We start from the raw sequence: 22,974 nt of genomic DNA, 5'->3' as shown, positions 1-22,974 counted from the left end.
AAATTATGTAAATGTCGAGCTGATAATGAAGTGGAAGAACCTCCTGTGTTTTCAGATAAGGTTCCCCTAAATGATGAGCTCTGTACGAGACTGTTTCATCATGGGGGGGGGAGTTACACTGAGAATGGTGGGAACCTTCATCAAATAAATCACACAGCACATTGGTTTTGCATCAGTGAATGTTGCACTGACCTTGATTTGTGTAAGTATTGGTGTAACTGCGTGTCAACAAGTAAAAATCATTTCAGCTATTTAGAGCGTGGTGTTTGTCTTGCAGAGTCACAGAAACCCTGCAGTTCAGGGAACATGGACACCAGTCGACATGCAGGACCTGATGCACTGCTCGCCGTGTAAACTTCGTGGGGAAGAAATTGTGTTCTGGTAAAGTGAACTCAGTCATTTTTTTATTTGGCGTTTATCCTTGAGGAAGGCATCTTGGCATTTATCCATGAGCAATGCATCACAATGTCCCCCCCCCCCCCCCCCCCCCCCCCCCCGGATCCTTGAGGAAAATCCATGACCTTGATTTCAATTGAATTGTAGAGGTGCAGTTGATGGAGCATTCTACTGTGTGTTTAGGCAAAGGACTGTCTCAAACGTGCATATCAAAAGAATATTAATTTGAGTCTAAACTGCAAAAATACCTTGACAACAGCTTACTTTCTCAAAATACACAAGGATGACACAATACTGGTTTCTACTCATGCCAAGGAATTAATAAAGTGCTTGAATACCAAGTCTACAGTTATGAATGTCAATTCGTAATTTTTATTATTAAGTCTGCAGTTATGAATGTAAAAAGGTAATGAATAGAGGGTTTAAATATAAGGCCTTCAGTTCTCAATGTTTATGTTGTTAATGAAGGCTTTTAATTGTCACGTTTCTATTGATACTCGTTAATACTTTTTTAATAGAGGGTTTTAATCGCCAAGTCTGCAGTTATACATGTTTATGAGTCATTAATGAAGGATTTGAATTGTCATGTTTGTATTGATGATTGTTAATATGTTTTTAATAGAGGGTTGGCATTTATTAATGTCAATACAAGTCATTAATAGAGGGTCGATCTGCGCTTATAAATGTTAAAGCAGTTGTTAGTGGGCCTAAATGGATACTGGTCGAGATAGTCTGCAGCCTTTTTCTAGAAATAAACCATCAAACCAATTACAGAGAGATTTCCCAACCGGGCAACTCAAAAGTTGTTCTTAGTAATGGATTATAACTGATCTATAAAGCCCAAGTAGACAAAGCCATTTAACCACCAAATCACACTTCGTTGCTGGAGGGACAGGAGAGCTCAGACCACCCACCCATCTGACAGATGACGGCTTTATCATGCTGGCTGCACTCATAAACCCCATTGGCTGCTGGTGAAGACTGGAGCGAGACAGAGAGCAGGGGCTGATTCAAATGTAGGCTTGGAGATCATCAAGATGTGCGTCGTCCTGCAGCACAGTGTGAAGAGCATTTAGATTTAGCCGGCGGCAGAGGAGGAGCACACAGCCTCCGTGGTTTGTGCATTTCCTGAACGCAAGCGCACATCCAGCGAACGCGGAGATGTGTTGAGCAGTGTTGGTGGTGGACGTCTAGAAGGTGTCGGTCACTGCTGTCGCTCAGCTGTCTCCCCTACTGTCACCCCCCTTCCGTGAGTGTGTGTGTGTGTGTGTGTGTGTGTGTAGGAGGAAGATACTACGAGAGAGAGAGAGAGAAGTTTTCATTTGCGCATGGTCGCCTGTCGTTCACTTCACACGATGGCACGCCTGAATCCGCGTGCAGCGTCGTTGCGTTCGGAGCCTTGTCGCTTTCAACAGATCTGAGAAATCCCCGACCCCCCCCCCCCCCCCCCCCCCCCTAAAAAAAGTGTCACCATGGCTGAATTTGGAGATAACAAGAGCGCAGTTGGTTCACCGGTTGCTGGCTGGAAAGCTGCGTCAGGAGGAGCCGGAGTGAGCCTGGAGACGCACCGGGGGGTGCCGGTGTCAAACGGAAACTGCGGCGTGTCGGACACCGTGAAGAGGGTCCAAAACGAATCCAGCTGCGAGTCCCCGACGTGGGAGAGCGCGGGATCAGATCCAGCCTCGAAACCAATCCCTCGACGCAGCAGTCTGATCAAGGTAGGCCATCATTTCTATCAGGGGGGGGGGGGGGGGGAGGAAACGGCTCATCTTGCTTTGAAATATAAGAGGAAACACTTCAAAACTAAATATGCATGCAAACTGTTGCCACAGTAGACTTAATGAGCAATGATTCAAGAGAAGATGAGACAAGATAAAGTAGGATATCATGGTTACACACAAACATGTATGGAATAAAAAAGTCACCATCAAAGCATTACTGAATGGTGTGACTTAACAATAACACACTCATAAATACACTCAGCTCTCCCCCAACACGTCTTCATATACTCTGCAACTTGAACAAATAAACAGTTAATACTGTGACTCTGCTTCCTGTCAGCTTCCTTTCCATCTGTGGAACAGCAGAATAATCAGTCGCCTTCCCTCAGGTGCCAATGCTGTTGAAGAAATTTGGACAAATGAGGAGAAGAGGGGAAGTATTGTGTGCATAAAAGATGGACGTCATGACACATTTAAGATGATAGTGAGTTTAGATGCAGCCTGTCAAACTTTTAGACCCCAAGCCTCGAGTATGACCTCACAGGAAAAACACGCAATGTCTTTTCAGTCATATGTCATATGTGTCTAAATAGGGTTGATATGTGCAGGGAAGGCTTTGTTGCAGTCACAGACTACAGCAGAGAATGTCACTGATTAGCACTCCATCAGCCAGAGAGAAGGTGGAGGAAGAGAAACTAAAAAGTGAAATCACCTGCTGTCGTCTTTGATTAAAATGAGAAATTGCCCCCCTCCCTGTGTGGCTCACAGTTGAATACCCCTGTTCAATTAACCCTGCTGCCTACACTGATCTGAGCCCCTAATGTCAAGTTCATTTATATTAAGCCCTTTACACAGATATCACACTCAGCAGTTCAACTCGTCCGCTGACTTTGTGCTCTCATGGTGTCGACTTTGCATGGGGGAGGTCTTGTGTTGAGTTGCTGCTCTTCTCCAGAGCTACTGCCTGTAAAGACATGATTATTCAAGCATGACTTCTTCTGTGTCTGATTGGCTCCCACTCTGCAAGCAGGAAGCCGGCTAGTTGGCCAATTTCCTTGAAAGGTTCATGTTGCAATATTGCCATGAAGTCATGAACAGTTGGTGATGACACCGAACTTTCTACCGCTCTTCCACTGAAACACACACGCACACACACACACAACTATTCCTCACCTCCTTACCCACACACACAGCAGGCCTGCTCTTGTCTGGCTTCTGTGTGTTGCGACATTGCAGCCAGCCTGACACAGAAGCTTTAAAAACACTCTGTTTGCTTCAGTGACGTTCTGGCATCTCATTCTGGGTCAGAAATGGTGTTAAGTAAGTGTGCTCTGCATGCAGAACATCACCTGCACTTCAAAAGAGTGGTTAATGCAGGACAGCGTGGGGGGGGGGGGGGGAATGCTGTACACTGCATATGCATCCCGTGTATTGAAGCATGCATTTGTGGTACGATGATGTATTCGATTTGTCGATATTCAGTGGGCACACTTAATGCTGAGAACGTGCAGCAAACCATTCATCACAGCAGTGCGCATGAGTTTGTTCTTTCACTATAAACGTGCTTGTATTTTGAATCCCAGACACCTGAGGCTTAAGATAGATGGAGCTCAGAGTTATGAACCCAGTCGTCAGCACAACAGTCTGTTCTGCTGTTTCCCAAACTACCCCAATGGCTCAACTCAGGATCCCACACAATATAGGAGTCTGGGGTGGTATGTCGGCAGATAAACAGGAAATTTGACATTCCAGACTGCTTTTCACAGGAGTCATGTGATTAATGTCCAGTGTGTGTGTGTGTGTGTGTGCGTGCTCCTGTCGGCGGCGACTGAGGTAATGAGAGTACCTTTAATTGCATCTCATTAGTATGTTCTTCATGCTCTCTCCGCTGTCCTCTCACTTATTCTGTCTCGCTCTCTCGTGTGCATGAAGGAGATGCAGAATCAGTTGCCCGCTCAGTTTGTGTCCGTTTCAAGTTCATCTTGATGTGTAGATAACCATCAGACACTCTCTTTGTCTGTGTTTTAAAGCTCACACACAGCAGCACACACACTTGCACAGACTTGACATCCAGTAAAACACAGCTAGGAGCAGCAAATATCTGCCTTGCAGCGCCCATATTACTCAAGCCAAAAAATATACTGTAAGACTCAGAAATACATGGTTGGCATATGTATGTGCGTGTGAGAGAGAATGTACCACAAACTATATATCCAACCATATATCCATAAGACAAGAACTGCCTCATCTCTGAAAGGTGACTGCAATGCTTCAACGTATCCTAAAACCTCAGGAATAACATTTTTTGTTGTGCATTAATTCGCTTTCTTGCTGAGAGTTAGATGAGAAGATCGACACCTCTTACCCAGTATGACACTGGGGCAAGGAAAAGGTTATCTTAGCTTAGCATAAGGGCTGAAAGTAAAGGGAAACAGCTAGCCTGGCTCCGTACAAAGGTAACACATCTGCACAACAGCACCCGTAAAGCTCACTAATCAACACATTGTGTCCTGTTTGTTTGATTTGCACGAAAACGTAAGTGCAGAGAGAGCCAGGCTGTTTCTCTGCCCTGTTTCCAGACCTTATGCTAAGCTAAGCTAACCCTCTCTTGGCTCCAGCATCATATGTAGCAGACATTAGACATTAGAGTGGAATTGATCTTCTCGTCTAACAGCTAAACACGTGTATTTCCCAAAATGTTTGGGTTCCTTTAACTTTCATCACATGTTGAGACATGTGATTTACTGGACAGCATATTTTCGTGTGTGCACCTTCATCAGCATGCATGTCTAATGGGGTTGTGTGTGCACATGTATTGTTGTGTGTGTTTTTCAGACTGAGGGAGCAGCATTAGCCAGAGGCGTTAGCACACAGCTGGGGTTGTTTGAGTCAGCGCAGCCCTGAGCACCTCCTGCAGTTCAGATCAACATATTATGTAGCCTGCTTTAAACTACGTTAGCCTGCACAAGCATGCCCCCTGCACAGCACAGGGAGGGAGTGGATACACCTTCTCACTGATTGTGATGGAGCCACAGAACATTCTGATCTCCTCTGGAGATTCATAACATCCACGTGTGTGTCTTGAGTTTGTGCCTGTTTTTGAGCCTCACCTCAAGTCATCACTCGGGCGTGTAAAAGCCCCGCTCAGCGCTTTGATCATTGATGCCTGACTCGAGGCTCCAACCGCCTGTTCGTGGTCTTAGCGGGCCTCCTACTTTCAGTAAATGCATCTGTGACGTTTGTCAGCTGAAATCGTGGTTAGCTCTCTGACAAGATGGCCTTTCCAAGTCAACCGTTACTTGTTTCATTTTGTGCGTTTGCTTGCGTCTGTGACTGTGTTTGTGTGTGCGCCTGAGAGGTCTTTGGACTTCAAAGGTTTGAGGCGTAAAAGAGCTGCAGCTCTACTTGCCACAAGGGCAGGGCTTCTACAGGCAGCCTGAGCAGTTGAGTTACTGCGAATGCTCACCGCATGTTGTGTTTAACAGTATTCCCGCACATTAAGCCGCTGACGGAAAGACTCGACCACATAGTGCGTCCTGCGCCCTGTTTGTCGCTAATGTCCCGTCCTCCACTGCAGTCACACGCGTGTGCAGCTGTGTGTAAGTTCTCATCTATTTGAACCCACGTTTAGCTCAGTTCCATCAGCAAGAGTTATTAACTGAGTGCATGGGATGAAGCATCATTGTTGTTGCTGTGGTTACCTGCAGTGTAACGGCCTTGTGCAGTGATTCAGAGCGGCGCGGTTGATTGGAACTATACGGTTGTGATGGACACCTGCTAGCCAATCAGGAGCAATTATTCCTTAGCCATGGTATAATGTGATGAATAGAACTATATGCACACACACACACATATACTGCTGGCTGCTGGCACCCTGACGTGAGTGTTCAGATTATAAAAATAAGACTTTGTTATTGAAGGCTTGTATTGCACGTTCCACACATCATCTCACGTTTCCATGAAATCCCCCCCCCCCCAGCACTGGAATAAACTATGCCATTAATCATCCATCATCTGCCGTCAAACACACAAGGCTAGAGGGAAGACGGATCTGCCTCCCCTCCAATTCTCACTCCTCTATTCTTTACATTCTCTCATCTAACTAGCATCTCTCTTTCTCTGATTTACTGTTTTGTCTTAATTCGTGGATCAAAGATGACACCCACTGATGACTTTCATCGTCCTTCTGCTGACTCTGAGATGCTGTAATTAGTGATACAAGCGTGTTGCATCCATGCTGGTTTCTACAGGCAAATACCAAGGGCTCTGTAGGCATAAAGACATAGACAGTGATCTACCAAAGAGCTCCTTTATTTATTTCTCTCCATCCTTCTTTTAGCTCGTCTTTTTTTTCTTCTTCGTCTTTTGTTACTCTGTGTTCTTTTCTCAAGTTTTTAGTTTTCTGTGATGTATCTCTTGGCATCTTGTGGGTCCTTCTCTGATAACTGCATCTAATCTGCTCTGCCACACAGTGTTCCCCGTTTCTCTCACACTTCATCCATCCATCTGTCCCTACAGTTCAATCAGTCATCATGTTCTATCAGGGACATCAGTCATCTCATAGCAGTGCCTAATTTTCCAAATGTATTCACACAGTAATCTTAGGTAATGAATAAATCATTTCATGGGCTCACATATGTGCTAAACCTAAAGATAATGATCACTAATTAGAATTCGGAGTCATTTTCAGTGACATCTGCCATTACTGTATAAAGAATTCTTTCTTCCTCCGTTTCTTTGTCCTTTGTGTTGTCGCCTCACTTGGCCCTCAGTGAAGCCACAGGAAGCTCTGTGACGAGCTGACAGGCGGCTTCCTGTTTTGAAGCGCAGTGGTGGTTTTGGAGACTCATCTTCCGCTTTGTCAGAAAAACAAAATAGGGCCTTTGTGACGGAAACCGCACATTCAAATAGAGATTGAAGTCGAATGGATTTTCTTTTTCATCAGGGTATAGAGGCCGCACTTGTTTTGTTTTGTTATCTATGTGTCTGTGTTTGTGCTCTAATCTGCTTAGACAGTGTGTGCTGCTTCTTTTTTTTTTTTATAGAAAAATCAATAAATGTACCTTTTGTTTTTATTCATGTGTTTATCCTCTTGCAGGTTAATCTGTGCCCTCCAGTCTCATCTTGTCAGGATAATTCATTCAGAGTCTACAGTGGCGTCAGCGTTGTTTGGTTACGTCTCTCTCTTTATCATGTCGTAGGCGTAACAGAGGTGCACGTGCAGCACAGCCTCCACACATGAGATAATTGAATCTCAACTGTTAAACAGGCCCCATGGGAGACGTGCTGGTGTTTCCCCCGCTGCAGAACACAGCTTGTGACCGGCACACACCATCAGAGGTTTATTCGATTTTTAGGGGAAGGCACATTTGTCCATTCACCTGTCTATGAATCAAGAATGATGCGTTTGTTACTTGTCACACGGTGCATAAATGTCAGTGGAGTACATGGGTATCGTGTGCTCTGTGACTTGTGCTGGTGCAGCCACACAAGGACCACACACACACACACACACACACACACACACGCACCCACACACAGGAAGAGACGTTGTTAGAGGCGTTGCTGAAGCACTACAAAGGGTGAAGTCAGTGTTTTATTTTGTTCAAATATTTTTCCGGGGCTAGAACTGATTCCTTTTGCTTCCTGCAGTCTTCAGAGTAAGATTAAAAGGTGGGTCTTGAAGGAGAGACATACTGTCTCTCTCTCCACACCCCTTCTATCATACCCCAAGGCACCAGGCGTATTTTTAGAGCAACATTTAAATCACATTTATTTTAGAGCAACATTTAACTCATCATGCCACCTCAAAAACAAACTTGTCGGCATTGGTAACGCTTCTCCATCCTAATGAGCTAATTCTATGAGGATTTGTGATGGTTTCTGAGGGAAACCTTTTCATCCTCTGTGAGTTATGCTTCCCCTCTCTCAAGTGTTCATTCATATTCTTCAGATGAAACACAGGATCTTTTCTTTCTCTCATCTCTTTTGGCCTTTCATGTCCCCCAGATTTCTTTCATCTGAAGGGTTTCCTCCTCTCCTCTCTCATAAAAGATCCAAGTGCTCTCCTGTGAACTCTTATTTGAATGAAGTCAGAGTCATGCTGATGAGTATATTAATATGCCGCTGATCACAGAAATTCACTATGAATATGAAAATGTTTGATCGGCCGACTGGTCTGATCTATTTTGACTTCTTAAATCCTACAAACCATTATAGCTTTATGTATTTCAATCAGGAGAGACACTTTAATGGAGAAAAGATAATAATTGTTTATTATCACAGTAGGTTGTTGCATAGCACCAGGATGGCCGAGTGGTTAAGGCGTTGGACTTAAGACCCAATGGGCAAATGCCCTCGTGGGTTCGAACCCCACTCCTGGTAATGTATTACCAAAATGAGTTAAATACATAACATCAGGTGCCAAAGCACCAGAAAATAATTGGCGCCCCCATAAGACTGTGGGGGCGGCTGTAGCTCAATTAGTGGCAACAACAAGGTTGTTGGTTCTATCACCGGCTCCCACTGACCGGATGTGGAGGTGTCGTTGATCCTCACCATCGTGACATTGAACCCTTAAATTGCTCCCCAAAGTTCAGGTTACCTGTATGTACGTGAATGAAGTATTTTCACAAAGAAGACCTATCTGTGTTTGTATTGTAGAATTAGAATTTTTATTTTAAAGATGTATTTGTATTACATATTGTCTGTTACTTTTTGCTTCCCTGCTTGTGATTCATAGGCCTACCGTATGTAGGTAAGATGTCTTACCTACATGTCGAGTGTGTGGGTGTCCTCAGTCAGTTTTAGGATTGAATCAACTACAGTTATGTCATCCTGCTTAGACCTTAAATTAGCTTCAATTAAGTCTTTGATTGGATTTTATCAGAGCTCTAAAATATCCATAATTGAATAACTTCGCCCACATATATGCTCTTATCTGTTCTCTGTGGGGGTGATATCTGATCGGTCAATATATCAGACGGATGAGCTGCGATGGTGAGCTCAGATAAACTGATTGGGTCGTTGCGGAGGCGCACATTTAGAATGCTGCTGCCTCTGTCTGGTCAGGTATGATTAATGGTGGAAGGCAAGGGCAAGCAAAGGCTTTTAGCATCAGGAAAGACAACAGATTGGGAGGAGGAGGCTCTATGCAGTAGACCAAATAATCTGTGTTTATATATTGTTATATAAACTGACATGCCTTTTTAATCCTTTGAGATCCATTCTGGATGGAAAATAAATGTTTTTCATGCCCAAGCAAAGAATACTGTTCAGAGGGATAACTGTCTCTCTGTCTGTTGCACCCCCCCCCCCCCCCTCTTTCTTTATCTGCGCCGTCCTTTCATCCTTCCTTTCCTCCCTCCTCATCAGGATGGGTCACGTGCTGGTCGGGACAGGAAGAAGACGGTGTCCTTCAGCAGCAGCCTGTCGGAGAAGAAGATCAGCAGTGCTGCAGACTGTATCCACTCCATGGTGGGTCATCCACATTGTAAACCTTGACATGGAATATGAAATAAGATAATCCTTTATTAGTCCCACAGCGGGGACATTTGCAGGATTACAGCAGCATAGTGCAAATGAACAAACAAGAGACATAAGTCGAAAAAGAAGATAAAAACAAGTATATAATAAATACGTAATCACACAGTAAAGGTATAATAATTAAAAAATGTTTAACAGACCCGCAACAAAAACTAAAATATGATATAGTCGGACTGAATGATTGTTTGTATTGCATTGCACATACATTTTACTGATCTGTGGATGAAATATTGAATTTTAGAGCCTGTCAAACACTAAAGGGAGCTTGTTCAGAAGTGAAATGGAGTGAGCTTTACACTATAAGTCAGCGGTGGACAACTTTTCATTTCAGGTTGAGGGGATTGAGCTGAAGAAAATCCGAACCAACTCCCGTGTTTACCAGCGTTACTACCTGCTGGACGCTGGCCTCCAGGCTCTATGCTGGGAGCCATCCAAGAAGGAGTCAGACAAAGCCCGCATCTCTCTGGCCTCCATAAGAGAGGTCAGTGTCCATAGAACAAAAGGTTGAAATCAGGGGTTTTCAAAGTCTGAGAATGTGGGCCTCCTTCAGACAAAGCTGGGAAACAGGCGCCCCTCCCCCCATATAGTTTACTGATTATGTTATTTGAACCCATAGACACTTCACATTCCACTTGAATATTCACACAATTGAACCAAGATTGAAGTGACTATTGCTAATATTGTTTGACATTACTTCAGACGACACCAAATAAATAAAAAAGGTTTGTCCGAAGGCATTTATTGGTTCATGACTCAGGGGGAAGTGGGAAAAACTGTAAAAATTCCCCCAAACTACGATATCCCTAAACAATTTTTTTAACCAATTGACACACATTAGGTTATCTTATGTGATCTTCTTTTGCTAACCAATGTAAGAACAGATTCTTTCACTTACATTAACTGAGCCTCCCCTCAAGGTGTTAGGAGCCCTCTTTAAATACCTCTGGTCTAAATCCTCCCTCCCTCACTTTATTAATGACCTCACGCAGTCTTTTAGACCTGCATCGTAAGGGAGGCAACCGTTGATTTGTTTTTGCATCACTTCTGGTCTCGCACTCTAGGTACGGACAGGGCGTAACACAGAAACGTTCCGCACCAGCGGAGTTTATGAGCAGATTTCCGAGGACTGTGCCTTCTCCATCATCTATGGAGAGATGTATGAAAGCTTGGACCTGGTGGCCAACTCTGCTGAAGTGGCGAACATTTGGGTGACGGGCCTGAGGTATGACACTGCAAGAACTGGGAGCAGTCTTTTTTGCTAAACTAATCCAATAAAATGAATGAAAAAGCTGTCAGTGGAGGGCTACTCCACTGTTGCAGGAATTGTTTTTTATGTGAGAGTCAGCGAAATACCTGAGATAAAAATGAAAGAAATTGTGATGCATTATAGTCAGGCAAATATTCTGTCCAATTGCATCTGCCTTGTCCGTTCTTCCCGCAGGTATCTGATGCAGTATGGGAAACATGCCCTGGACATGCTCTCCAGCAGCCAGGACAGCCTTCGCCTTGGCTGGCTGGAGCAGTTGTTCTCCTCTGCTGCCGATTCGGACGGACAGGAAGACGTGGAGGAAGGGATCCGCTTGCAGTTGGCCGTTAGGCTGATACAGAGCGTGAACCCTGGGGTCGGCGCCCGCAAAGTGGAGCACAGGTTCAAAGAGCTCCAGAGAGTTCGGGAGAGGATGTGTGGGCTCACTCTAGATAATGAACCTGGAGTTATAGATCATGTCGAAAGCAAAAGAGCAACAGGAAGAAATGAGCCAGTCACCAGGCAGCAGTTCATCGAGGTCTTCCATGACTTTTGCACACGACCGGAGATCTACTTTCTGTTGGTGCAGTTCTCTAGCAACAAGGAGTTCCTGGACACCAAAGACCTGACGAGGTTCCTCGAGGCTGAGCAAGGCATGACTCAAGTGGGTAACATGAATTAATCATGCATACAAATAGCAGAAAACAGGTCAGACATATATTTGCAAATCCCAGCCTTTATTACATCACTACACCCCTTTCCAATTTCTTTCCTTCATCTCTCAATTCTCTTCTCTCACTGTGACCTCCAGGTGAGTGAGGAGACCAGCTTGAAGCTCATCCAGTCCCACGAGCCATCGGAGGAGGGCCAGCAGGAGGGATACCTGTCACTGGATGGCTTCACCAGCTACCTCACCTCGGCAGAGTGCCACCTCTTCGACAAGGAGCACGACACCGTGTGCCAGGACATGTGCCAGCCTTTGTCCCACTACTACATCAGCTCCTCCCACAACACCTACCTCATCGAGGACCAGTTCCGAGGCCCGTCTGACATCTCTGGCTACATCCGCGTGCTGAAGATGGGTTGCCGTTGTGTGGAGGTGGACGTTTGGGACGGCCCCGATGGGGAGCCGGTGGTGTGTACTGGACACACTCTCTCACCACCACTGGCCCTGCGCTGTGTGTTAGAAGCAATTGGAAGATTTGCGTTCGTGGCCTCGCAGTACCCATTAATCATATGTCTTGAGAACCACTGTTCACTTCCACAGCAGAAGGTGATGTGGCAACATATCATGAGGATACTCGGGGAGAAGTTATACAGAGATCCGCCATACGAAGGGGAGTCATACTTACCGTCGCCGCATGCGCTAAGGCATCGAATTCTACTGAAGGGTAAGAAGCTGGGGCCAGGTCCTGATGGGGAGGACGGGGAGGTAAGTGAGGAGGATGAAGGGGCAGAGATGTGTCAAAAGATGAAAGCGGTTAACAGTGAGAAGGACGCGGTGCAGAAAAATGCCTCTTTCACAGCAGTGACTCAGTCTAATCCTCAACATCTTGTCCCCAAACGTTTCCAACTCTTGAAGGAGCTCTCTGACCTCGTAACTCTTTGCCGCTCAGTCCGCTTCATTGACTTCCCCACATCGACCAAAAGCCAAAACCCTTGGGAACTGTGTTCCTTTCATGAGTCTCTGGCCGTGCGTCTCGCTGGCGAAAGCCCTGGAGACTTTGTCAACCACAACAAGCATTTCCTGTCACGGGTGTACCCCAACCCCATGCGTATTGACTCGAGCAACATGAACCCTCAGGACCTGTGGAAGTACGGTTGCCAGATTGTGTCTATGAACTTTCAGACAGCAGGACTGATGATGGACCTGAACATAGCCTGGTTCCGGCAGAATGGGAACTGCGGTTACGTTCTGCGGCCAGCCATCATGCGGCAGGAGGTGTCTTATTTCAGTGCAGACACCAGAGACACGGTGCCTGGTGTGTCTCCACAGCTGCTCCATGTGAAGGTGTGCTGGAATAATGCTTCGACCACAACAAATGTTGAGTTCCAATAAGCTGGAATAATCCTCTAAACTCACGATTGTGTTTCTGGCCTCCCAGGTGATAAGCGGCCAGCACCTGCCCAAGCCGCGCGGTGCCGGGGCCAAAGGAGACGTAGTGGACCCCTACGTGTACGTTGAGATCCACGGTATCCCAGCTGACTGCGCAGAGCGCCGCACCAGGACGGTGACACAGAATGGGGACAACCCTGTCTTCGATGAGAGCTTTGAGTTCCAGATCAACCTGCCGGAGCTCGCCATGGTTCGCTTTGTGGTGCTGGATGACGATTTCATAGGGGATGAGTTCATAGGTAGGTGTCAGGGTCAGAGGTCAGAGGGGTGACTGTAAATGGACTTAAAGACAACAATTTCATAGTTTGAGTTTGTAAGAGTGGATCAGACTTCAGTGTTTTTACTGGACATGTTTTTATGTATTTTTTCAAATGAATTGTGATTTCCCTTCTACCACAGGCCAGTACACCATCCCTCTGGAGTGTCTTCAACCGGGCTACCGACATATACCACTCCAGTCTCTGACGGGAGAGGAACTTGCTCACTCCAAGCTGTTTGTCCATGTGGCCCTCACCAATCGGAGGGGAGGGGGAAAGCCTCACAAGAGGGGAATGTCTGTGCGGAAGGCCCGCAAGGGGAGGGACTACACAGCTCTGAGGGACTTGGGGGTCCGGGCTGTGGATGAGGTTTTCAAGATGGCTGCTCCTCCGCTGAGAGAAGCCACAGACCTGAGGGAAAATATGCAGGTGAGTGAAAAAATAACTTTGTGATCACTTCGCCAGAAGATTAATCAACAACGGTTTCGATAAATCTTGGTATTCAAGTCATTTATCAGGCAAAAATGCCAAACAAATACCGGCTTCCAGCTTCAAATGTGATTATTTGCTGCTTTGAATGTGGGTTTGAGCTCTTTGTCAGACAACACAAACAATATAAATACATTGCACGTTGTGAAAAGGGATATCTCATTTCTCTTGCTCATTATCAACACATTGAAATTGAACAGTGATTGTTCTACAACTGTAAAGAAGAAAAGGGAAAACTGACACTGGTGTCAAATTCTAGTCAACAGTTGAAAAAAAGCTTGTCTAACCTTTATAAGCCATGCAGCATTTTTGTCTGTGTGTGTCACCTTTGGGCGATAAAAAGAGTAATTGTACGCTCAGTCAGTGTGATGAGACTGTTGTCATCCGCGTCTATTCATTTCTTCTGTTTCAACCTGAACTACTCCAAACAGCGCAGCTGCAGGAGAGAACTACAGAGAGCAAATCAATAGTAGAAGGAAAAGACAAATAGCTCTGTTGCAGAAGTGACTTTTGATTATGTGTGTGTGTGTGTGTGTGTGTGTGTGTGTGTGTGTGTGTGTGTGTGTGTGTGTGTGTGTGTGTGTGTGTGTGTGTGTGTGTGTGTGTGTGTGTGTGAAAGAGAAAAAACGAATCAAGGGAGAGACAGAATGGGAATGAGATTTTACAGGTTTTTCCATCAGGGTCAGGAAGTAAGAAAGAGGTAGATTGTGAAACTTTGTGTGCATTTGAGTTTGCAGGGTATTATATCTGTCGGTCCTCTTTTCTTTTCTTTTTTCACCAGAACTCAGTAGCAGTGTTCAGGGAGCTGTGTGGGGTGTCAGCGGTGGCTAACCTCATGCAGTGCGTCCTGGCTCTGGGCTCCAGCGTGTCAGGACCAGATGGGGCGCCTTTACTACTGTTCAACCTCCTTGACCACTACCCCACACTGGAGCCCCAGGGGCCTCTGCCGGACGTCCTTCGCCGGGTTGTCTCCACCTATGCAATGGTGAGGAAGGAAGAGACAGGTCCATACTTGTGGTTGTTCACTAGATGGAGTTTCTCATCTCTGAAATACATAAAAAAAAGGAAGGAAAGCGCAAACAAAAGCAACAAAGATCACAAATCAGTGTACCGCCTCCTGTGTGCTTGACCGAACACTGAACCCCCCTCCCAGACAAAAGCTTCCTTTTAAACCGATGTATTCTCAAACACAAAGTGGGCTCTTCATTGTTATGGAGCAGACAACATTCCCATTTGTCCCAAGGCCCGGTAAACACATCGGCGACATCCTCCCCTTGGCCTGAATCCACTGTGTGTGTTTCCACCCAAATAAACTTTCATCGACTGAGGAGAAAGTTGTTCAACAGACCTCCGCCTTAGAAATACATACAAAGAGGGACAGAGGAAAACTAGAGGTCAGAGGGCTCAATTGATCTGTTAGTCATCTCATCACGTAGTCGGGATGAGGCGGGATTAACCGTTTGTTTGTGTGGGTTTAGCTTGCTCAGCTGCCAGGATAGAATGGCAGCCTTTCTTTCTGTCCTCACTTTCAACATATTTCCCTGTGGTCTCTACCTCCGTCTCTCAGCCTCTTACTCATCCCTTCTTTCACTCATTGATCGCTCTTAGTTCCTGCCTCCTCTTTTTCCCCCTCTGGGTCTTGTTAGACTGTGACAGGCCACCCGTATGTGGTCCAGCACTCTAGCCTGTCCTGCCATGTTCAAGTGTTGCTGTGGTAAACAACATTACACCCCTTTATTTCGCCATCTGTCTGGCCCCTGCAATACTTTTTAAATTGATATTTACTCAAAGTGCACTTGTTTGTGTTTAATATTAGATATTCCACAGGAGTCTCTTCGGTAGGGTGATGGATAGTCAGTATGAATTGCCAATATAGAGATAATGTCAAGAGAGCACAGTGTGATGTGTGTGTGTGTGTGTGTGTGTGTGTGTGTGTGTGTGTGTGTGTGTGTGTGTGTGTGTGTGTGTGTGTGTGTGTGTGTGTGTGTGTGTGTGTGTGTGTGTGTGTGTGTGTGTGTGTGTGTGTGTGTGCATTGTGAGTGATGGAGGGTTTGTTGCCAAAGACCGGCTGTACTAGAGACAAATAGATCTGTCTCCAGTCTTATTAAGTTATGATTAAGGCGCCGGTGTATAAACCGTGACACTTTAATTTAAATAGGGTTGTTTGTCACTGCTATGCAACTATTCTGTTTGTGCATTACTGTGTTAGTGACAATGTGTGTTTGCGTGTGTCTCTGTGTGTGTGTTTCGTCGCTTCCATTTCCAGTCAAGCGGATCAGAGTTGAAAAAGCTTGCTGAATACCATAAGCATAGATTTGAATGTCGTTCAGCCCAATGGATTGCACACCTCAATCCTGATGCCGGGAGGGAGAGGCAAACGACAGAGACAGGAAATAGGGAAATAGGTGTGTGTGTGTGTGTGTGTGTGTGTCTGTCTTGGAACTGGTCAAATTTATGTACTGTAGTTAATCCCTTATTTGTTGAACAGTGTTCTTTTTTACTCCACCAGGGTTTACGTCCCAGCAGGGTGAAAGGAAGTGCAGAATTAATCAGGCTAAAGCTGCTCATGCCATTCCTGTGTGTGTGTGTGTGTGTGTGTGTGTGTGTGTGTGTGGGGGGGGGGTTATTCATTTGAAAGAGCTGTCACTTCTTTGTGGGTGCCTTCACATTCTTGCTTGTTTATTTGTGTCTACTGTGCAATTTGTGGTAAAACATTCAACAGTGGGAACTCCAACTGGATAATTCAGTCACCAAAATATGTAAAACAACAGCGTGACATTGTAAATCTTCACCTCTCATGTGATTTTACACCAATTGAATGTGTAGTATATTGTGCCCTTTTACACCAGACCGACTGTACAGCTGCTTAAATGTGTGATTTACACGACAAGCTGGCTAATTCGTAAAGGGTTGATGGAGCACTACAGCCGTGTGGGTTACATGCTAATAGATGTTTCCCTGTCTGCAGATGGTCCAAGCGAGCAGAGCGGCGATCGAGCTCTCCGATGGAATCCACGACAGGATCCTACAGATACAGACGATGGGTGTGTGTGTGTGTGTGTGTGTATGACACTGCTATGAAGACAGTGTGTTATGATGTGTGTGTTGAAACCATGCTAATGTTCCCAGTCAACTCATGGCAACTCGCACACAGCCTCTTTAACAGTGCTGCTATCCACACTGCAGCCGCTGCTTTTGTCATTAACTTAACTCCCCTCATTGAATTTCCTCTCCTCTTATGCTCTCCCCTCTCCTCTCATTCCCTCTTATCTCTTCTAGTATCCTCTTTCCTTTCCTCTAATTTGTCTTTGTCTTTCCTTCTCTCTCCCCTCAGGCTCTCTCTTCTCCTTTTCTTGTGTCATCTTTTCTCTCTTTTCTGTCATTCACCTTTGATTCTGCTTTTACAGTTTCCTCTCCTCCGTTCTCCTTGTGTTGTATCTCTTTTCATTTTCTCCTCTTCTTGCATCTTCTTTACTCTCATTCTTTCCTTTCTTTTCCTCTCCCCCATATCCCATTTCCTTTCCTTTTCTATTATCCTCTTTCCTCTCATCTCCCTGTATCCTTTCCTTTCCTCTTCTTGTATCCCATTTACTTTCTTTTCCTTGCCTTTTCTCTCTTCTAATGCTCTTTACTTTCCTGTCCTCTCCTTTCCCACCATATTTTTTCCAATCCCATCTTCTGCAGACATCTGCATAAGCAACAGTGTCACGCGAGGTTACATGTAAAGTCTTTATCCCGGCCCGGTTTATTTGTATGTTTTGGATGGGGGGGGGGGGGGGGGGGGTTCAATTTGTGCAGCTCCCGCCATCGATCATCCTTCCGTCTGTTACGGTAAGCGAAGGGCACCGTAGCTGACCTGCTGATATCACTTCTGTGATGTTTGGCAGAGGTGTGTTTACTTCAGGAGGACCGTCTGGATGATCTGACATCAGTCAGCCAGACTGTCGTCAGAGTGGCGATAAACAACCCACAAACACCAACACTCACACGAACACACATCCCCTTCCCCACCTCGCCTCAGTCTTTAGCTGCCACTCAGGAGACACTGTGATTGACATTTGGAAATGTTAACCAGTGGCTTGGAGAGACAAAATTAACAAATTCAAGTAATTTATATGATTCTGGAGTGCTGGATTTCATAAAGCTGCAGTAACAGACATCATTATATTTATGCATCTATGGGTTTCCAGAGAGTTATTGTTAAATTGGTCGGGACAAATATAATATACATAGAGAATTGCGCAACAATTATCCAATGCAATGTATCAGCATTTTTAGCGAATGCTAATTTCCAACGGCAATCCCTAGAAGGGCCTTTACGTAAAATAACAAATATAAAACATGTTCACAGACTGCAAATACATTTTGTTGATCTTATGGGAACAGCGTGGGTTGAAATGCACACAAGCTCGCCAGCTTTTCAATCCTGCCGCGAATAGAAAAGAGGAGATGAAGGAAAGATGTATGTAAACCTGAGGGTGAATTGATATTTTGAGAGGAAGATGATGGTTCAGTTTTGGCCATTGTGGAGAAAGAGAGCGTTTTAACAGAGATTAATGTTGTTCACAATTTTGCACTCTAACCACTTTGCTCCCAAACAACTCATTCAATCCACTGTATCGTACCGAACCGAACCGTGAGTTTTGTGAACCGTTACACCCCTAGTGCTGACGCAACAATGATGGCTGAGATTGAGTGTAGAGACCGGGGGAGACGGCAAAATATGTCAGCGTGCAGTTACTTTTTATAAAGTTTTAAGTGATAAAGAGACAAAACTATTTGCATGACTATATATACCACGAGAAGAGATAAAATGAGTGTTCTATAAATGTGGATGAACCGGCCCTTTGACACACCAACACATTCTGATGCTCTCCTCTCCCGTGGTGTGCTTGTCTTCCTCCCAGCGTTGCCTCTAGCGATCCATCTCTGCCATCCATCTTCCCTCGGCTTTCTTCTCCCTCTCCGTTTCAACTCTCTCTGCTCTGGTGTAACAGTGCAGCCATCCATCTCTGCCACCAGCCGTCCCATGGCTCCCTCTGTGTGACCTGTTCATGCGTTCCCGTTGCCCACCCCCTCTTCCAAGACTGAGCGGAGGACCTCCGCCTTTGGATCACCTGATCGCCATCTTTACTCTGTACACACAGGAAGAGCTTTGTTCACCAGATCAGCCCTCCGGCTCTGCAGCGGCTCTTTATCAGATGAACATACTGGCACTAACCTATCTCACTTTAAAATCTCACTCTATTTACTACCTTTATCCAAATTTATAGAACACTCATTTTATCTCTTCTAGTGGTATATATAAAGGAACTTGTTAGTGCTACCTGTTGGACAAACCATGTAATGGATTATCATGCTTTAGCTTGAGGACTCACTGAATGGTCTGATGAGTAAGAATAATGATTGAATCGTATGCTGGAGCCGTCACACCCACCAGATCTTATCCACCATCCCCAAATATGGGGATATCGTTTGGAAGAACGCTTTAGTTTTGTGTATTTTGGGTGAACTGACCCTCTTAAGAACCTCAGCTGAGCTGCTTTTCCTCCAGGGCCCTGACCTGTATAGAGGTGAGACTCACACCTGGTTGTTTCTTAATTAAATCAGGCTGAAAGTGAGATCTGTGTTCTCTTCCTGTCACAAAGGCTCACAGTTCAGATAGAGGACAGGAAGTGAAGGTGATGCTCGTTCTGCTGCCTCCGGGTCAGGACCATATTTCTGTTTATCTGTGTGTGCTCACTGTCCAAGTATTGGCTTGGAAATAATGTTCCCTCCATTGGCTTCACTTGGTTTCACAGGGAAATAGACACACACACACACACACATTTCATTGGCATGTAGGCTTTGAGTTGCCTAGCAACCGCGCGGTAAAGGTTATTATTCAATCAACTTCTGTAGGTGTGTGTGAACATAGGGCAGCGACAAACGTATGTGTGTGCAGGTGTGTGTCAGTGTTTGCAGACGTCTAGTGACAGAGAGGAGATTTTTGTGTGAGGAATTGTTAAACTTCTGTCCAATCTGTTTACTCTTTTATCAGTGTGTGTGTGTGTGCGTGTGTGTGCGTGTGTGTGTGTGTGTGTGTGCGTGTGTGTGCGTGTGTGTGCGTGTGTGTGTGTGTGTGGGGTCCCCAGCTTGGCACATTTAACGTCTGGGCTCTCGTTGATGGCTCGCAGTGATGTGTGCCCTGTGTTAACCCACTTCCGGGTTTCCATGGTAACAGTGGGACAGTGGCCCGGAGTGGTCAGAGGAAGCCAGACACACACACACACAACACACACAACACAACTCACTGCACACACTCGAACTATCCGGCGGCCCGACTTTAATTACGCTCTCTCTCGTTGTATCTCAGATTTTCCATCATTCCTCTGGATCCGTCATTGCTCATTCTGTTTCTTCTTCTCTCACTTTGTGAAATCTGATGCTTATGGTCCGAGTAGAAATGAATTAGAAGTTGAACAACAATGAATTGAGGGTGGCGACGTAGGCCCGATTGATGTGAAGCCTCTTCATCTAGCGTGGGCCCAATATGAAGACTGAAGAGAGGACAGGACTCCCCGGGTCTAGGGTGCTGGTGGAGTAAAGCCTGCAGGTGGATGAGGGAAACTCACAGGCCGGTTGGTTTGAGGAATGCAGGCAAAAAGATGATTGGTCAGATACGATGACGTCAGAATTTGTGAATGTTATCAAGAGAAATCAAGGCAATCGGTGAGAGAACACCTATCTAACTGAACTCACTGAACTGAGTGTATAATCACTGTTGTGTCCTATAGTGTGTGGGAGCAACCTACTGAATCTCACATACTCCTAATAGCCAAAGGGAGCCAATCCCTTCAACTAAATACTGGATTTTTGACACGAATGTTGAATGTTGACTCATCTAATTTTGTTTTTCTACTGCTAACACACAGAGCAAGAGACCGGCAAATAGCAATGTTAATTTAGCAATAATTAAGCAAAAGGAAAAAATGAGTAGCAATAACAATAATAGTAGTGATATAAAGAGTGAAAAGGTATGTGTAGGGAGTATTTTGTGGTGGATTAATGGGTCAAACTCATGACTTTCACCTCGGGGACTGGGGTTTAATTCTTGTAAGAAGGTTATTTTTACACTTATTTTTTAAATAATTATTATTTTTCAGTTATTAGTCACAGTTTACACCCAGGTGCAAACAGCCTCGTTGACTAGTCCGCCCAGGTGCAAATAGTATTGTTGGCTTCTCACACCTGGATACGAGCATCTCTTTTCGTATTGTGCCAAATGAAAGCATTGCCTTTTATCCATAAAAAAAGGAACTCTTTTGGAAGGTGCTTATTGCGTACAATTACATCTACACAGGAATGAACGATGATCTTGTTATTGGTTTTGTGTATTTTCGGCTCTAGCCATGGAGTTTCATGAGAAGCTGCAGAGTCTGGCGGTGAAGGAGGGGCTGAGGGGTCGCAAGGTCAGTCGGGCTCTGGAGAGTTTCAGCTGGAACATCACCATCCTTAAGGTCAGCAACACACACTCATACAAAAACAGCCCTCGGGGTAGACCACTGCAACATGTTTCTGGCCTCGAGCTAGTTGCTCATCTTTTTGCTCTCTTTCCACCTCCCTCCCTCCACTTCTACCCTCTGTCCCTGTCTCTCCTTGCTACCCTGTACTCCCTCACTTCTCTCCTGATTTCCCCTGTTTTCTCTCTCAGGGTCAGGCCGACCTGCTGAAGCACGCCAAAGCTGAAGTCCAGGAGAACATGAAGCAGGTCCACGATGCCGCGTTGACTGGAAATCTCACCAAGGAGGGTGTAGGAGTGAGAAGAGTCCGCTCCCAAACCCGACGAAGCCAGGAGGACTAACCCACCACGAGTGCAAGAGGACCACTCAACATAACAAGCGAACGAAAGAGGACGTGACCAAATTGCCATCGTAGCTGCTGTAACGAACCCTTTTCATGTAATTGAAATGTTCTGTGGTCTTACTTTGCCTTAGTGTCAGACTGTCAAAATGCTACGGGAGAGCTGTAGTACTGTGTTTTTAAAAGAGAAGAACAGAAGAGTCGATGAATGCCTGAAAGTCCTTAAAACATCTTCAAAATGCACCCACCTGTCACAGATAACACTCGAGAGCAGCAGAGTCAGAGCACTGCAGGACTCTGGAGATAAATGATGCTGGGAAGATGAATGTAGTTAGACATTCAGCCAAGGTTAAGTGATCTGCATTAAATTGTAAATACCACAAATGTATAGCAACCTCTTCTTATGTGCAATGTGTCTTGAAGAGGGAGGAACATTTTCCAGGGCAGCGTGAGATGACTGAAGGCTCCGTAAAAGAAAAAGTGATCAAAGTCTTTCAAAATGTTATTTTGAAAACAGCCACCTTCACATGTTAGCAGCTTGTGCTTTTCAAAGCCACCATCTTGCAATGTCAAGCAAGGGTTCAAATCATAACTGTGTTAGGGTATGCTTCAATGGAACACCCGTCCTCGATAATATAAGTGGGAGATGAGCAGGAGTCTGTGGATGTTTTTGGTATGTTAACAGTTTATCTCTTGGACCGGTGCAGCCCGTTTATATCCCTCTCCAACGTATTCCCATCAAGCATCTGTAGGTCATGGAGTGCTGCTCTTCATCCAATCACCTTCTCTTGCCACGAAAGCACTTCACCCTCTAAATATGATCACATATAATTCTATATTTTTGTATTTTCCTTCAGCGCTTGTGCTACCTAAACCAGTTACCCGTCATGATGATCAACTCCACATCTGTAAATGTCTGCCTCTGGGGAACTGCTGTGTTAAAAGTGCTTACTATGTGTGCGAAACACTGTACAGTATTTTACAATGTAGCTTCAATCCTTTTGCTGTGAAGAATAGTTTACAGAAGTTATTGATCCTGAATGACATCATTCCAGGCATCGGTGCAGTAGATGAGGCTCGGCCTGTTCAGCTCTGTAAAAGGTTGCAGTTCACCAAATTCCTTCAATGTCGGGATGGAAATAAACTAGTTTTTAAATGACCCGTGCTCCTGTGTCTCTTGTTTTTACTTTGAGGTGCATTCAGCCATGCTGACACACAGGAGGCAGGTTCTGCGTGTTGTGCAGAGGTGACAGCTGGGGACGGGGAAACCCAACTCCTCAAGATGTCCTGTCTCGGACATCGCCAGCCGCCATTGGCCTGTCTCGAACACATCCATCGTGACGCTTTTTCCATCAGTTTACA

At 45.3% G+C, this 22,974-nt stretch overlaps 1 protein-coding gene across 2 annotated transcripts; it reads left to right on the top strand.

Annotated features, from left to right (window-relative positions):
* The first annotated feature begins 1,585 nt into the window (after positions 1–1,585).
* Positions 1,586–22,739, top strand: LOC306791491 (inactive phospholipase C-like protein 2). Of its 2 annotated transcripts, XM_079288243.1 has the most exons (12): positions 1,586–2,114; positions 9,492–9,593; positions 9,994–10,143; positions 10,724–10,884; positions 11,104–11,572; positions 11,720–12,919; positions 13,014–13,263; positions 13,424–13,710; positions 14,552–14,755; positions 16,739–16,814; positions 21,160–21,269; positions 21,464–22,739. In XM_079288243.1, exons 1-12 carry the CDS (start codon positions 1,869–1,871, stop codon positions 21,611–21,613), a joined length of 3,405 nt encoding a protein of 1,134 aa, XP_079144369.1. In that variant the 5' UTR covers positions 1,586–1,868; the 3' UTR covers positions 21,614–22,739. The 2 variants fall into 2 exon arrangements, with proteins under 2 accessions (XP_079144369.1, XP_079144370.1); XM_079288244.1 differs by lacking the exons at positions 21,160–21,269; positions 21,464–22,739 and adding an exon at positions 18,678–19,822.
* Positions 22,740–22,974: the final 235 nt, after the last annotated feature.

Source organism: Melanostigma gelatinosum, assembly GCF_949748355.1.
Source record: "Melanostigma gelatinosum genome assembly, chromosome: 17".
Lineage (NCBI taxonomy): Eukaryota > Metazoa > Chordata > Actinopteri > Perciformes > Zoarcidae > Melanostigma > Melanostigma gelatinosum.
Note: the sequence above shows the minus strand (reverse complement) of the source record. Positions and strands in the feature narration are given on the sequence as shown.

Coding starts and splice junctions, on each gene's coding strand:
- LOC306791491 (XM_079288243.1), top strand. CDS start 1,869: ATGGCTGAATTTGGAGATAACAAGAGCGCAGTTGGTTCACCGGTTGCT. Junction 2,115..9,491: donor GACGCAGCAGTCTGATCAAG/GTAGGCCATCAT, acceptor CCTCCTCATCAG/GATGGGTCACGTGCTGGTCG. Junction 21,270..21,463: donor GGAACATCACCATCCTTAAG/GTCAGCAACACA, acceptor TTTCTCTCTCAG/GGTCAGGCCGACCTGCTGAA.